Source organism: Carassius auratus, unplaced genomic scaffold (genome assembly GCF_003368295.1).
Source record: "Carassius auratus strain Wakin unplaced genomic scaffold, ASM336829v1 scaf_tig00030267, whole genome shotgun sequence".
Taxonomy (NCBI): domain Eukaryota; kingdom Metazoa; phylum Chordata; class Actinopteri; order Cypriniformes; family Cyprinidae; genus Carassius; species Carassius auratus.
In genome coordinates this window covers 153217-166812 of record NW_020525839.1, presented here as the reverse complement: position 1 = coordinate 166812, position 13596 = coordinate 153217, and the positions used below count along the sequence as shown (strand labels likewise).

At 36.5% G+C, this 13596-nt stretch overlaps 1 protein-coding gene and 3 long non-coding RNA genes across 4 annotated transcripts; all 4 read left to right on the top strand.

The window, feature by feature from the left end:
* Positions 1–553: 553 nt before the first annotated feature.
* On the top strand, positions 554–3572 carry LOC113080127 (protein SSUH2 homolog). Its single transcript, XM_026252352.1, has 5 exons — positions 554–602; positions 1335–1410; positions 2647–2782; positions 2955–3015; positions 3321–3572. Exons 1-5 carry the CDS (start codon positions 554–556, stop codon positions 3545–3547), a joined length of 549 nt encoding a protein of 182 aa, XP_026108137.1. The 3' UTR covers positions 3548–3572.
* A 964-nt stretch (positions 3573–4536) lies between these two features.
* Positions 4537–5066, top strand: LOC113080129 (uncharacterized). Its single transcript, XR_003281805.1, has 3 exons — positions 4537–4564; positions 4664–4746; positions 4954–5066. It is a non-coding gene; the product is annotated as an uncharacterized LOC113080129 (long non-coding RNA).
* Positions 5067–5195: 129 nt separating this feature from the next.
* LOC113080128 (uncharacterized) lies at positions 5196–5841 on the top strand. The gene is made up of 3 exons (XR_003281804.1): positions 5196–5249; positions 5344–5451; positions 5567–5841. It is a non-coding gene; the product is annotated as an uncharacterized LOC113080128 (long non-coding RNA).
* A 2229-nt stretch (positions 5842–8070) lies between these two features.
* On the top strand, positions 8071–8780 carry LOC113080111 (uncharacterized). Its single transcript, XR_003281803.1, has 3 exons — positions 8071–8141; positions 8235–8297; positions 8507–8780. It is a non-coding gene; the product is annotated as an uncharacterized LOC113080111 (long non-coding RNA).
* Positions 8781–13596: the final 4816 nt, after the last annotated feature.

The following is a 13596-nucleotide window of genomic DNA, read 5'->3' as shown; positions in this document are numbered from 1 at the left end:
TCATTCTTTTAAAATGTTTAGTTTTTTGCATTTTATCTCTGCACCAGTCTGTTAAATATTTCACTGAAGAGTCAGCGGTCATAAATAATGGAGGTGGGCTTTAAACCACCCACCTGTAACCTCAAGTCCTTTAACCATCTCGGAAAATCACAAACGTCAGAATGCAAGACTCTTTACAGATATATAATCCTCATCTGTCACTTCTGATTTGATAAGCATCCCTGAGATACAAGAAAGTAAGTCTCTGGATACCTATATGTTGAGACAATAGCTTATTTTTGGCTAATAATAGGCGTATGTATTGTACAGGATAATGTCTAATAATGTAAATGCCTAGATTAATTGCTATATAATTATTAGTAACATATGCAAAAAGTATCCTATTTCTGAATATATTTTAACCATTGCAGATTTAACTTAATGAGAGCTGAACTTAAACATTTAAATTATTTTTTTCCAATGTTTAATATGAGCTGAAATTAATATTAATTTATAATTGATGATAAGCAAATACAAAATTGCATTAATTTGTTATAATCTCTTTCTTGCAAGTATGTTTGACAGCATCCCAGGATACGAGGGAACTGTGGCCGGCGGAGGGGGTAAGAAGCACAAAACAATATTTAGTACTGTTCAATTTTCCTTATTAAATATATTTTAATTAGTTATTATTTTACATTATTTCATTATTATTGTTAGTATTAATAGGTACTCTACCATATAACAGCATTCAGCAGTTTGGGGTCTGTGATTTTTTTTTTCATTTTAATTCTGAAAGAAGACTGCCCACCAAGGCTGCATTTATTTGATCAAAAATAAAACCATCTATATTGTGAAATATTATTACAATTTAAAATACATTTTCAATTTAAATATTCTTTTTTTTTTTCATTCCTTGTGATAGGCAAAGATGTTTTTTCAGAATTTTCTGAAAGTTTTACAAATTTCGAAATAGAATTGAAATAGAAACTTTGTTTATAATTGTCTTTACTGTCACTTTTGATCAACTGAATGCATCCTTGCTGAATAAAAGTATTATTTTCTTTCAAAAATATCATACTGTCCCCAATTTGTTTTTGAATGGAAGTGTATATACACTTTCATTAAATTATTAATTATATTAATGATCATTTTTTGAATCGCAGAGTCTCACTTGTTAGGGATCCAAGTGCATGCAACACTTTGTGTTAATACTATACTAAACAGATGATGTGCTAACTGTCTTGGTTGCAGTAGTATAGCTTCTAGATTTCAGTGTAAAGTAACAGAATTTGGATGCTGGATTGGTTGCTGGAGTTATAAAGAGTGTTTTTTTGTGAATGTTCTTCTAACAGGTGCGTATCTTCCTCCTCCAATGCCTTCTGTGCCGATGCCTGTGCCTGAACACGCTGCCAGCCATCCAGAGTGGAAGTACGTTTTTACTTTATATATATATTTATTCAAACAAAGTCACATTTATTTATATAGTTCAATACAGATTGTTTCAGGAAGCAGTGAAAATAGTTTTTCAATAGTAAAGCCAAAGGCTAATGATATCAATTATCGTGTCTGACATTGTAGAGAGCTTAACATACTGTATACAGTCATTGCCTAAAATATTGGCACCCTTGGTAAATATGATCAAAGGCTGTGAAAATTAATCTGCAGTGTTAATCCTTTTAATCTTTTATTTAAAAAAAACTACAAAAAGCTAACCTTTCATTGCATAATAAGAATTTGAAATGGGGGGAAATATAGTTATGAAATGTTTTTCTCAAATACATGTTGGACACAATTATTGGCACCCCTAGAAATTCTTATGAATAATATATCTCTGAACTATATTCCCATTCATATTCACAATTTTGAGCACTCCAGGGTGATGAAATTAACATGAATTATCCAGCCATGGATAAAAGAAATATAAATAGGAGGGGAAACAAAGCCAAAAATCCATTAATCATCGATCACAATGAGAAAAAGCAACAAATATATTTCTGATGTGAAGCAAAAGATAACTGAGCTTCACAAATTAGTGAATGAAGTAGCTTTAAGAAAAGAGGTAGACCAGTGGAAATTCCCATTTCCATCATCAGGGCAATAATTAAGAATTTCCAATCAACATAAAAAGTATTGAATAAAAGGGTACCGTTAATTGTGGCCAATGTGTATTAGAGAAAAACATTTATTTCATAATGATATTTAAATTCTTATTATTCAATGAAAGGTTAGATTTTTGTGAATTCTTTTTAAATAAAAGTTCAGAAGGATTAACAATGCAGATTAATTTTCACAGCCTTCTTTGATCATATTTACCAAGGGTGCCAATATTTTTGTCCATAAGTGTTTAAGCATTACCATTCTGATACACTGACTAGTAAACAACCCTGTATAATTCACTTTCCCCCTTCTTATTCTGAATCAGTTTCTAGTTCAAACATACATGGCTGAATTAATCCAATATTGATAATATTGTATAGCTGTTTACTACTTCAGTTAACTGAGTGAAAAGGAAGCAGGTAGGTGGAGCTGCTATGTTTGAGCGGAGGCAGGGACTGATTTGACATTTATAGATTAATGCATTGTGCTTAAAGTATGTTGATTTCTCAACTGAATCATGTTGCAGATGATGCATTATTCAACATGCAATCAATATCTTCTTGTTAGTGACAACATACCTTCCATCTCAGAAGGAAGAGCACGTCAAGCTTTTGAAGAGTACGTCTCCAGCAAGTGCTGCTATAGTTCTGCCCCCGTCAGAGATGGAATCATAACCAAAATGGAGTCCTTTAATACCTACAGGGTGACGTAATTCATTTTCATTATGAGCTTGGTGATATTATTCTTTTTGAGCATGTGGAGTGGAAATGTATAAGTGCACATGAATAAATATGGGGCTGTTTTGGCTTTATAGAGCCATGTGTTGATAGATGTATTCATGAGGTCTTGTCTTTTTGTTCGGTTTCTGTTCTTAGTATCGTTTGGAAACGTTCACAGAGTCCAGAACTACTAAATGGAGTCAGGAGCCTTACACGGGTAACAAAAGTCAATAAAGATGTGCTTTCTTAGGCTGTATAAAATTTGCTGAATGAAATCCAATACTCAATTCTTACTCAATTTGGAGTGCAGATTCCAAAGTAGTGCAAATGTTTGCTCAAAAACAAAGATTTTGCAACACATCACATTCAACAACCATATGTAAAGTGAAGAAGAAGTCTTGTATCCCTTATTCAGTAGAAAAAATGCCACAAATACATGATCCAAATATTATTCTAAGCCAGATTGCAACTATTTGTTGAATTCTCAGCTGATTTACATATGTAAACTCAACTCTCTCTCAGGACAGCGCATTGATGCTGGTATTCAGCGTCCTCCAGGACCGTGGGAGATCGCAGCTCAACCCCCGTCCTACTTTACTGATCACAAGGAGACCATTAGAGTGCCTTACACTTCCTCAATCAAGGTTAAATCAGACACTGTCATCAAAAATATCCAATGCAAACAACAGAGCCTGCAGCGAATACTGAATCATAACCTTTTTTTTAATCAAACAATAATCTTTAACTGAAGCTATTGGTAGCACTTAATTTAAAGAAGCAAGAAATGTACCATATATAGTAATGTAAATTGAAAGTAATTTGTTCCCTTTCAGTCAGTCATGTTTGATGTCTTATCGGTGACCAATGAACTGTGAATCTTGCCAGAAAAAAACAATCTGTTTTGAGTGTAAAATAAACAAGCCAATGCATATTGGCATGCAATATTTGCATCAGCCTGCTACACCCTGCAGATTAGGTATAAATAGACATAATACACATATTCAGCTTTTTGCTTTGGAGCCTAGCGGACTTGTTTGTTCTGCTCCACTAATCTGTTAATTGTTTCTAAATAGAGAGTTGTTCTAGGAGAAGCCTCAAGATCACTGCCTCATGTGTCTGGGCATCAAGCACGGGTGGCTGGGGTGGCTTTCATAGAAAAGTCATAAACCCACTGTGGGAAGATGACCATCTCAGAGTAGCAATTGAGACTCCGGTACCTAAAAAGTGGTGGACACCCCTAGTCTCAGCCTTGATTTAGTTCTCTTTCTGGTAAAAAAAAACAAAAACAAAAAAACAACAACAACTACTTCAGGTAGTTTTGGTAGGGATTCCCAATTTGTCGGTCACCGACATAACATTGAAGATGAACGACTGAAAGGGAACGTCTTGGTTACTTTTATAACCCTTGTTCCCTGAAGGAGGGAATGGAGACATCAGTTGTTGTGCCACCACTGAGCGGACGGGTCACCAACTCAACCTGAATATGCGTTGCACCTGCTGCCTATTTATACCCACGCTGCAGGGCTTGGCAGTCAGATGCAAATATCACATGCCAATATGCATTGGCTCATTTAGATTACATTTGAAGTAGATCTCTCTGGTGAGATTCCCAAGTCGTCCGTCACCGAGGTGACCTCTGCATTCCCCTCCTTCAGGGAACAAGGGTTACACAAGTAACCAAGACAATTCTTGTTGTATCCTAGAAATGTAATCCATGCAGTGGAATGGGAAAAAACTCTTGTTCTTCCTGCACTGGAACCGGAAGTGTAAGTGACATCTTACTGTGTTAAGAGCAAAAAATTATAGGAGGTTGTATTATTGTATGTGAAACTAGAGACTTTTTTTTTATGTCTGTCTTAATGCAGAAAGTGTGCTCTGGATGTAATGGTTCCCGTCAACGTCCTGATAACCAGTCCTGCAATAAATGTGACTATAGCGGCCGTGAAAAGTAAGTCTGCCATTCTTCATGTAGTAACTGTTTGTATTTTTCCATCCATTAAAGACTCTCATCACGTTTGATTCAGAGTCAAGCTCAACTGCAATGGTGTCCTTGCACTAATGCTTTACTTCGACACTTTTTAAACAGTTGTAAGTGTATTCAGTAGAGAGCAGTTGTGGTTTGATATTTCCTGAGCCTTTGTCTGACTACTTTTAGATGTAGTTCATGTAGCGGCAGTGGCTTTCACAAGTGTGACACCTGTGATGGAAAGGGACAGCTGCTCGTCTTCATCAACCTCAAAGTGAAATGGTATCATCATCAGGATTTCACTGATAATATCCTAACCCTGTACAATCTCTCAAACTCAACTGTCTCAATCTGAAAGCAACTTTTTGGTCAATTTCAGGAGCACTGAGAAGGATGATTATGTAGCGCAAGATTCAAGTGGACTGAGACTAGAAAAACTGGGGAAGGTTTCAGGAAAAGAGCTCTTCAGAGACGCCCAGATTATGGTGGGAACAGATGTGCACTGACAGTTATAGACAAAAGAAAGAATAATAAAGAAGCTGAAGATGATACATTTATCACTATGGTTGTTTGCCGTAGGTTTATCCAGTGATGGGTTTCCCAGATGTTTCTGTTGCACAAGCGTCTGAGCGTTTAATAAGAGACCATCAGGTGAAATATACCAAGAACTCCCGCATAATACAACAGGTACCTCTTTTATTTTATTTTATTGAAAGTTGCATTATATCATCATCATGATGACATACTTATGTATGATTTTATGTTGAATCTGGTTCTTTAAATCAATTTTCTCTTATTCCAGAGGCAGACGATCGAGCTCATTACCATAACGAGAGTGAACTACACGTGGAAAGAGAAGCCTTATGTTTATTATGTGTATGGAAATGAGTTGAAAGTGAACGCTGATGACTATCCTGACACCTGCTGCTGTTCTGTGATGTGATTCTGCATGTTCATTTAGGACTGTGCATGCAAACATCCAAACTGTACATCCCACATTTCTAACCTGACACGCCTAACAAAACCTGTGAGCGATGACTATTATTTAGTATTTAAAAATTGTTCTAGGCAAACCTACATTACGACCATGTAAACATTTGTAACATTTTAAAACATCTCACGAATAAAACTTATTTTAATGATAGTTTACTGTAATTTTCTGATGGAAAGGTCTGTAATGTAGCCTGCAGTAAGTCTAAATAAAGTGAGTTTTGTGGATGGAACACATCAATTTGCCTTTTTATTTTTATACAAATAAATCCATAAAATGAATACTGTTTAAAAATGTAAGCATGAGGTTACACTGGGTTCGCAAAAAGTAAAGTTAAAAACCGCTGGTGTAAATATAGAGATATACTCTTTCAGTTTGAGGCAGATGAATAGAGAAATGTTCATTGGTGACCAAGTTTGAATATAATGTTAATTTAAAAAAATTACATTCAGAGAACCGACATTCCTTGTTAGAGTGGTCATATGATGTTGCTAAAAATAACTTTATTTTGTGTATTTGATGTTTGTTTTGATGTATTTTGCGGTTTAAGTCAAGTCACCTTTATTTATATAGCGCTTTAAACAAAAAATATTGTGTCAAAGCAACTGAACAACATTAATTAGGAAAACAGTGTGTCAATAATGCAAAATGATAATCAAAGTTCATCATTGAATTCAGTGATGTCATCATTCAGCTCAGTTCAGTTTAAATAGTATCTGTGCAATCATCAATCAAAGTGTTCCCGGTTACGGTTTACCTAATTAAGGCAGCCTAAAAACCCTTTAACCGATTTGGATATTAGAAGCGTATTTAGATATATTTTTGAGACGGAAAAATTAATTTTTACAGATGTTAGAAACGTGGCTTTCTAAGGAAAGATTGCTATCAAATAGCACACCTAGGTTCCTAACTGATGACAAAGAATTTAAGGTTCAAAAAACACATTATTTTCCACATACTGTACATTATTGTTTGTCCTCTATGGCCCGTCATTTTTACAAAGCTCATCGACTTGAAAAGCGAGGTGTGCTCTGATTGGCCAGCTATCCAGTGCGTTGTGATTGGCCGAATACCTTAAGCGAGTGACAGAAATGTTTAACCCCTTAACATATTGTGATAACACGTCCCGGCTCCCGACCAGACAAAACCAATAAAACCCATTACAAGCTAAGCATTTGTTGCATCCATTGGGGACATAATTACTGATTATGATGACTTATAAAGTACTGTATTTTTATGTGTTTGAATCATCAGTGGCAAATTCTTTAATTCAGAACAGCCAACAGATCAGGAAACAGTCCTCCATAAAATGTGTTGCACACATCTGAATATTTTGGTCGAACTGTTCTGGAATAGTGTTGTAAATACAACTTAACCACTGATTTCTAGTCGTGTCCTTGGAAGACCAAACAAAGTAGTTATGCCTTCACAACGAAACACAGTGTCACACACTGCGGGCTAGAGTGAGTGGAGGTCAGCTTGAAACCGGTTACGCCCTCTTTCTTTGCGTAAACATTTAGGCAGCGTTATGCAAACCTTCCCAGATTGTGACGTAGACATGTTGGGGCGTGTTAGAATAAGCTGTTTTAGGGGGGCATGGTAGAGTCTTAACTTTTATAAAGCTACCTCTTTGAATTTGAAACTTTAGTCTTTGCAACTTTACATATCTTCGTTATGCACCAAGATCTTGTAACACTCCAAAGAGAAAGGAAAAATTTGAAATCGCATCATATGACCTCTTTAAAAGAAAATGCAAGAGCCAGCTTCCTCTTTCTCAACATTTCTGCACCACACAGCACTAGGCTACTGTTGCAGCTGTTGTTATAGCAATAAAAGACGTCCTCAGCTGCCAGCTTTTGTTTTTGCTATAAAAAAGCCCTTGTCAACTTTTTCTTGTCAAATAAAATGCCAGCTGTGAACATGCCCTTACATAATTTGCTTACCAGTGGATCCTCTGCAGTGAATGGGTGAGAGTCCAAACATCTGATTAAATTATCACAATAATTCACAAGTAATTCACAGTATTACAGTCTGCATAACAGGACATCTGCTAAACCACTGTAGCTGTCGCTCTTCTGATTGGGAACACCTGTTGGTTTATTGTCACTTATTTGTGTTTCATTTCTTATTTTAGTTATTCACAGCTTCTTAGAGTCAAAAGGAAAGCACTATACACTGCTTCATAAAATGTAAAAATCAGTTTTTTTGCATCAATGTTTCAGTTTAGGACATTCCTCATTATACGAATGACAAGGACTGCACTTTAACACAGGAAATATAAAGGAAGTGAAACTAAGTTAGTGCACACTGTTAGTAAGGACCATCGTTTGATGCACAATGAAGCTCCTTTCACATGTCCTTTTGCTGGTTCTAATGTTAGCTTCACGTAAGTATATTTTCTCCCATGTTTTATATTTTACTCCACAATGTGAACAGGGAGTATATATTAATAATAAACTATTTCCATCTGTCTATCCAGAGAAATGTCAGGAATCAGAAGATTTTATTGAATACAGTGACTACTACACTGGGGAGTATGAAAGTATGAACCAATTTTGTTTAACTGCATTAAAGTTCCTTGAAATACAATACATGTTTATCATGTTTAAGTTGAAGTGATTCTTGCTAGTTGTTTTTATTATTGTTGATGTCTTTTAGTAAACCAAAACACTTTGATTAATTTAAAATCAACATTAATTACATTCCTCAAAACAAGTATTTAGCATCATTTGGCATGTTGATGTGTTCCAGGTCCAGATGTTCCAGAGCCCAACATCACAGTGTACCAACAGATGGAGGATGGAGAGAAAGTGGTCGTACTGTGCGAGTTTACCCAAATGTTTAAATGGAGATTCAGAATTCAGTCATATGAGTTGTTTGTAGAGAGCGAACTGAACTACACCATAGAACTACTGAAATGCTCTTCTTTAGATTCTTCAGAAATATGTGTGTTTCTGGTCACAGTGAGTCCACCTGCTTCATTCACCTGTGTGGATGAGTTTAATTCTGGTTTAGATGTCAGGAACCTGCGCAGCCAGACCTACAATTACAGTAGATCAGGTAAACAAATGCATCTCTGCAACTATGTTTAATGGTGCATCCCTCCCAAGATCATACAATATTGCTAAATGTTTGCTTTTTCCTATTTTAATTTTTTTCTCTCTCTCCCAACTCTCTTTCACCCTCATCTGTTGTTTCGGATGCATAATTAGCGATTTAAAATATACATGAATAAGATACAGCTGATCACTGGAGTGTTTGTATGAGACTATGTTTCAGTGCATGCAAGCCAAAGCATATTTTGACTGTAATTGCATTTCCTTGCAGTCTTTGATCATCACGAGGAAGGACTATCTTTATCCTACATCTGCTTTTCCTCTTTCATTGCTGTTGGTCTGTTCATCATGACTGCAGCAGTGATTGTGACCCACATAAGGAGCAAAACTAAAGGTGTGTGTTTACTAGTTACTCACTCATTTATAGCAGCAATGAATATTATTAAAAGCCTGATGACCACAGTCAGATTTAAACCTAAGAATGAAAATGCATACACAATGATATGTATGTATTTCTTTTTATGTATTTCATTTGATTACTGGATCAATCATCCTCTGGCTGCTAAAGATGCCTTTCAAGAAGCTCAAATACTAACATGCAGGCTTTGGTTTTCAGATCTGTAGATTAAAGTAAATGAAGTGAGTTTCTCTTAATTGATCTTAATGCTGATAACCATCACACATTAGGTGCCAAGTATATATATAGTTTATAGTATATAGTTTTATGTCTGCTTTAAAATCTCACACCAGTTATTGGTGTGAGATGCATTTTGACATGCATTGGTAATGAAGTCAACTCTAGCTGAAAGAATTTGGGTTTAAGATTATACTTGGATAAGGCCTGAGCTTCATTAGTTTAACAGCACACATAAACTAACCCTGAACTCTTTATTAACCTTTTAACAGACTCCATCAACCCCACAGCAGTTACAAACAATGACTATGAGGAAACATAACCACTTTCAGAAAGGAATAGTACAGGCCTGAAGAAAAACAAAACAGTATAAAAATTTTATATGAATTAAAAAACTATTCCTTGCCATTCCTGATTTTTTTATTTTTATTTAGAATTTATGAAATATATTAAAAGCACTATTTTATAAAAATTTCATTTGTAAAGGTTTTTAAAAAAATACATTTTACAAGATTTTGCTTATGCTGTAACATCCCTCATTTGTTAGTATTTTTGGATACAAATCTTTGTTATATAAAAATAACTGCTTCCCTTCCTGCTGTAGCTTTGAATTGTCTAAATTCAGCAAGGGGCAGAAGCTGATGTATATATCAAATATATTTTTATAAGAAAATAAAAGTGAATACTTGCATGTATTAATGTGATCTGTGCTTTTTTCTCATCTTGAATAATAAAAATTAAATAAAGCAGTATTTAGAAGGTATAAAGTTAGTGTTTGAGAGTCACTTCTGCTTTGTCACATCTACTCTGCAAAGTGTTCTTTTTCAAATTACAGGTGCATCTCAGTAAATTAGAATGTCGTGGAAATGTTAATTTATTTAGGCAATTCAACTCAAATTGTGAAACTCGTGAATTAAATAAATTCAGTGCACACAGACTGCAGTAGTTTAAGTCTTTGGTTCTTTTCATTGTGATGATTAAGGCTCACATTTAACAAAAAAAAAAAAACTATTCACTATCTCAACAAATCAGAATACTTCAGAAGACCAATAAAAATAAAAATAATTTTTAGTGAACTGTTGGCCTTCTGGAAAGTATGTTCATTTACTGTACATGTACTCACTACTTGGTAGGGGCTCCTTTTGCTTTAATTACTGCCTCAGTTCAGCGTGGCATGGAGGTGATCAGTTTGTGGCACTGCTGAGGTGATACAACCCAGGTTTCTTTGACAGTGGCCTTCAGCTCATCTGCATTTTTTGGTCTCTTGCTACTCATTTTCCAAGACTGTGATGACTCAAGACTGTGATGACTGTGATGACTCGATGACTGTTATCAGCATCACAAATCTTTTTTTTTTATTTTTATGTATGTATAATAACACCATTCTTTGTATTATGTCACCTTTGCATCAAATTACCAAGAAACAATTAGAGGGTTAGTCCACCCAAGAATGAAAAATCTTTTCGAAGCATCCCTGGTGACTTTCCTCTTTCAGAATAATCCAATCGAAGTTATATTAAAAATTGTTCTTGCTCTTCCAAGCCTTTCAATGGGGTAAGTGAGTGTTTGTTGTCAACAGTTCAGAAATAAAGTGTGTGTAATAAAACATCCCTCACGTACCTCCAGGGGGTGAATAAAATCCACCTGTAGCAAATCCATGCGTTTTTGTAAGATAAATATCTAGATTTCGAATGTAAACTTTTTATCCACTTCTGCTGACTGCTGGGAACCAGAAGACGTGCAGGGGGGTCTGCCATCGTCTGTCGGACCAATCCTAATGTCAGAGCAAGATATTCTCAGTTGAGACCGCTCATATATGCATTTTAGTCTGGAAATAGCTTAAGCCTAGTCTGTGTAGCCACCAGGGGTAAATCTTATTCACTTTAATCTATTTTAAATCTGTTCTAATACTTTTGGTCACATGAGCAATGGATGGGTCCAAACCAGGGGTGGTGAGTGGAGATCCGGGGCTTAGCCCAGAAAAATCCATGTATGTGACTTTTTATTTTAATAAATCAGAGAGATTTACCAATAGAAACAAAAACAAATTTAAAACATTTTATTTAAAGTATTGAGGAAAATACATTTGCTTTTTGCAAACAAAAATTAAGAATTGCAAAACAAATGAAACAGCGCAAAAGCAATTATTTTGCAATACATATTATCCATGGTCATATCTATTAATTTATTTGCAACGCTGCTTTTATTTTGCGTGTCAGTCTAGTTTGAGCTTGCGATACCATGATACCATTTTTCCTTTGCGCTTCACTTTTCTGCACGTCACTCTTTGTGGCACTGTTTTGACGTGGGGGCGGAGTCAATGGACGGGGGCGTGTACAACATGCCTCCATGGAAGTGACGTCATCGGCCCGAGACGCAGCTCACTAGCCGCATTTCCACTGTCGGGCCAGTACGAGCCAGGGCTTAAGGTGGGCCGGGCGGGGCTCATAAACCCGGGCCAGTTGCACCGAGGCCAGAATAGCGCAGGATTTCCACAGTGGAGCTTGAAGCACCGCTGCACGTCACTAAAACACGCCCTTTACACGCCTCTCAGAACAACGTCATGCAACCTCATCATTTCACCATCAAAGAGAAATGTGGAGCTAAACTCTTGAAACGAGACGACAGATAAAATGTTACTTAATAAATACACAATTGTAATAAAGAATAAGAAGCTGACGTCTGATTTATCCAAGAGGTCATTTTTACCATGTTTACTATGCAATGTTAATGTTTAGCGTGCATAGTCTTTTATATCGCTTATAAATATTTCTGCCTTGTTTAGTGATTATAATCCACATCGGATCAAGTTATTTCAAACACTTGCTGCTAACTAAGAGTGAGTTTTGAGCTCAACTTATTTTAAAACGTCTTTAATGCTGCTGTTAAAGCTGTTATCTTTCTGAAATGATCCGCGCTGACGCTCTCCAGACACGGAGAAACTCCGCCTTTGTTCATAACCCCTCCTCTAGCCCCAGCTGGCCCGCTTTGTTCCCAAGGTTTTCGTCGGGCAAAAAAACCCTCTCCGTTGGCCCCGAAAAAGCCCCGGCGAGGCACGATCAAGCCCCGGAAGTGACTGTGGAAACGCGACTGGCCCTGGCACGCACTAGCACGCCTGGTCTTAGCTCGATAGTGGAAACACGGCTACTGATTCAGGTCCTGTCATGATGAGCAGAGACTTTCCAGTGGATCTTTATTTTTATTCAGTAGCATTAAAACATTCATGTTTTCGCTTTATTTACTTTATTAACAAAGTTAAATAGTTAAAGAAGTTGTTAACATGAACATCTGCTGTTTATTTCTCTCAATGTGCACACTTTTATAGCATTATGTGTATTGGGATCGCGAATCATTTGAGTCAGTTCGGGAGTTCGTAGTGGGTTCGCGAATCATTTGAGTCAGTTCGGGAGTTCGTAGCGGGTTCGCGAATCATTTGAGTCAGTTCGGGAGTTCGGAGCGGGATCGCGAATCATTTGAGTCAATTTGGGGATCGCGAATCATTTAAATCAGTTCGGGAGTTCGTAGCGGGATCGCGAATCATTTGAGTCAGTTCGGGAGTTCGTAGCGGGATCGCGAATCATTTGAGTCAATTTGGGGATCGCGAATCATTTTTTTTTAATGTATGTATAATAACACCATTCTTTGTATTATGTCACCTTTGCATCAAATTACCAAGAAACAATTAGAGGGTTAGTCCACCCAAGAATGAAAAATCTTTTCGAAGCATCCCTGGTGACTTTCCTCTTTCAGAATAATCCAATCGAAGTTATATTAAAAATTGTTCTTGCTCTTCCAAGCCTTTCAATGGGGTAAGTGAGTGTTTGTTGTCAACAGTTCAGAAATAAAGTGTGTGTAATAAAACATCCCTCACGTACCTCCAGGGGGTGAATAAAATCCACCTGTAGCAAATCCATGCGTTTTTGTAAGATAAATATCTAGATTTCGAATGTAAACTTTTTATCCACTTCTGCTGACTGCTGGGAACCAGAAGACGTGCAGGGGGGTCTGCCATCGTCTGTCGGACCAATCCTAATGTCAGAGCAAGATATTCTCAGTTGAGACCGCTCATATATGCATTTTAGTCTGGAAATAGCTTAAGCCTAGTCTGTGTAGCCACCAGGGGTAAATCTTATTCACTTTAATCTATTTTA